At 36.4% G+C, this 2,572-nt stretch overlaps 1 protein-coding gene across 1 annotated transcript in view; it reads left to right on the forward strand.

Annotated features, from left to right (window-relative positions):
- The window catches only part of ORC1 (origin recognition complex, subunit 1), a 15,598-nt gene extending 14,044 nt beyond the window's left edge, over positions 1-1,554 (forward strand). Inside the window, exons 15-16 of the mRNA XM_010082465.1 lie at positions 1-83; positions 1,360-1,554. The exon at positions 1-83 is cut by the window's left edge and continues 4 nt beyond it. Of these exons, the coding sequence (XP_010080767.1) occupies positions 1-83; positions 1,360-1,554 (278 nt within the window). The remainder of the gene's footprint in view (positions 84-1,359) is intronic.
- The last annotated feature ends 1,018 nt before the right edge of the window (positions 1,555-2,572 follow it).

Here is a 2,572-nt window from a genome sequence, read left to right on the forward strand (position 1 = left end):
CCTCATTGCATGAACAAATCTTTTTGAAAGCAATTTTGGCAGAGTTTCGCAGGGCAGGAGTTGAGGAGGCAACAGTTCAACAGGTATGTTCATGTTTTGTAGTACTTTTTTTCTCTTAAAGAGGGGAACACTGTCAAAATTGTCAGGCAAAAGCGTAAATATTTGAATATTTGGGGTTTTTTTCCTAAAATTTTATGAAAGACAGTATGATGGCAAGGTAAATTGGGGCAGAGCTGTCCAGGCCAGTTGTAAAGCCTGATTGAATGCTACCACCTGCTGTTGTATTGTTACCAGTGACCTGGATCACAAAGTGATTTTTTTGCCTGCATCTGAAAATATTGCATACCTCCATCTAACATGCTTTATAACAGGTATAATAAAAGAGAACCTGAAAGAGGAAAACTGAAAGTTGATTCCAACTTCTGTATCACTTTCTTGATGGAGCCAGATATATCACTAGTAGCTTCAATTTTTGTAGTAGACTGATAAAATACTTGGCACCATCAGAGCTGTCAAGAATCTGCACAGAGTCCATTTCATGATTCACAGTATGGAAGCTAAATGTTAATACTTATAAAAATGTTTAGAACTATATATTTATATATAAAATAACCTGCTAGTTTCATCTGGTTTTACAGGTTTGTAAGGAAGCATTTTAATTACATTTTCTGTTACATCTGCATTAGTTGATTGCATAGATATGGTGGGTGATGGGTTCTTGAACTTCAAAGAATGTTTTGTTTGACTGATTTCTTACATTTTTCCCTTTAGTTTTCCTCTGCCACCAAAAGGGTTTTCTTTGCTTTTTCTAAATAGAAAAGCAGAAGACCCCAACTGATTCTTGTTACAGATCTACTTGTGTGCCTGATTTGTAACAAGTGCATTCTCCTGTGCTTACGGCTTTCTAAGCTGTGATCTTTTATGTTTGTACTCAGTGTGACTTGTGTTTACTAGTCACTGGGCCCAAATATCACTTCTGAGTGAATTGATGTGTAATAAATTGTATGTCGGCTCTTAATCTGCTGGATAAGGTTTAGTCCACATAGTCCAGGGGAGAAGAGGCATAGTAACAGATGAAATTATCTAGTTAAAAAACTGCAGGCAAGGTAGCTTGCTAATTGTTTTGTTTTTCGCCTATATAAAAAAGGAAACTATAGCTTGGAATTGTTACTCCCTTGATAAATTCCCAAGAGTTTGTGCTAAAACAGCAGCACATGTACATTTCATCTGAACGGACTGGAGCTAGCTTTCCTGCCCTCCCGTAGATGTGGAGGGAAAGAAGCTTCTCCTTTTCACCTTGGCCTACTAGATTGCAGCAGGAGGTAAACGTGACCTGTGTCCTCTTCTCTTTTTTAATAGGTCTATCGTCAACATGTGGCGTTGTGTAGGATTGAAGGCATGCCGAGTCCTACAGTATCAGAAATTATGGCAATTTGTTCAAGACTTGGCGCCTGCAGGCTCTTGCTGGTGGAGTCCAGTAATAAGTATCTTCACATGCGGGTGCGACTAAATATCAGCCAGGACAATGTCATGTATGCACTCAAGGATGAATAAGGCAATAGAGATTTTATTTTTTTTTAGTATGTATAAATATTTTAAATATCTATTTTTATTTTTTTAAATTGTTGATAAAATGGAAATAGTGGATTTTTTTTTAAATAATTTGCTTAAATGTTTGATGTATTAAAGCACTTCTTATATAATAAAGAATTTGCTTCAAAGCATTTTAAGTATTTTAAATCAAACTATTTGTTTTTAAAATATTTTTATGTGCCGGTAACTGGTCCCCTTTCGGCTGAGGTGTATGAACTTGAAATTGATTACTTGCATCACTACTAAGGCTAAGGAGGTTTTTTTTGTGAAGACTAGCAGTGTCTCTGTGTCATTGCAGTTTATGTAGCTTTTCTTTTGTTGAGTATAAAAGACATCATTAAAATGTGCTTTAACTTTCATTACTGATATAATGAAAAGGAACTTTCAGTTTGCAATCAAAGCTGAATATTTGAATTGTGAGGAGACTGTTTGCTACCAGGAAAGTAAAAATACCAGAATTTGTCATTCAAGTAAATTTTTTTTTTTTAATTTACTGATATCAAGGATTGCTTCAAAGAAATTGCCTCAGGTCCTGCAGCTCTGTTGAAATCTGCTTTTGTAGTCAATCTGCTTACCAAAATATATTAGTAATTCGGAGAGGGAGAGTTTGCAAACACTTTGAAAAATGGAACAGGCTAGGCTCCAAAAATTCTTCTTTTGTATCTTAGTAAGTAAAAAATGGAATTGGCCCAAGCTGCAGGTACCAGAAAAGTGACTTCCCGCAGAGAGCTCATTTCTGTCACATTGCAAGATCAGACACTGACGGTGTAGGTGTCCCCTCAGATACCCCAGCACCCTGAATGTTTGATCTCTGTGACATGGCTGCAGTTTGTATAGTAGACTGAAAACTCTGTACCAGCTTCAGAAAACTGTGAAAATGGATGTTAAATAGACTTGTGGGTCAGAAAAATTAATGTAATGTGTTTCCTAAGTGCTACGCGTTGTTATTATTAATGCAGACCAGTAAAAGGGGGTACCC

This window comes from Pterocles gutturalis, unplaced genomic scaffold, assembly GCF_000699245.1.
Source record: "Pterocles gutturalis isolate BGI_N339 unplaced genomic scaffold, ASM69924v1 scaffold34094, whole genome shotgun sequence".
Taxonomy (NCBI): Eukaryota; Metazoa; Chordata; class Aves; order Pterocliformes; family Pteroclidae; genus Pterocles; species Pterocles gutturalis.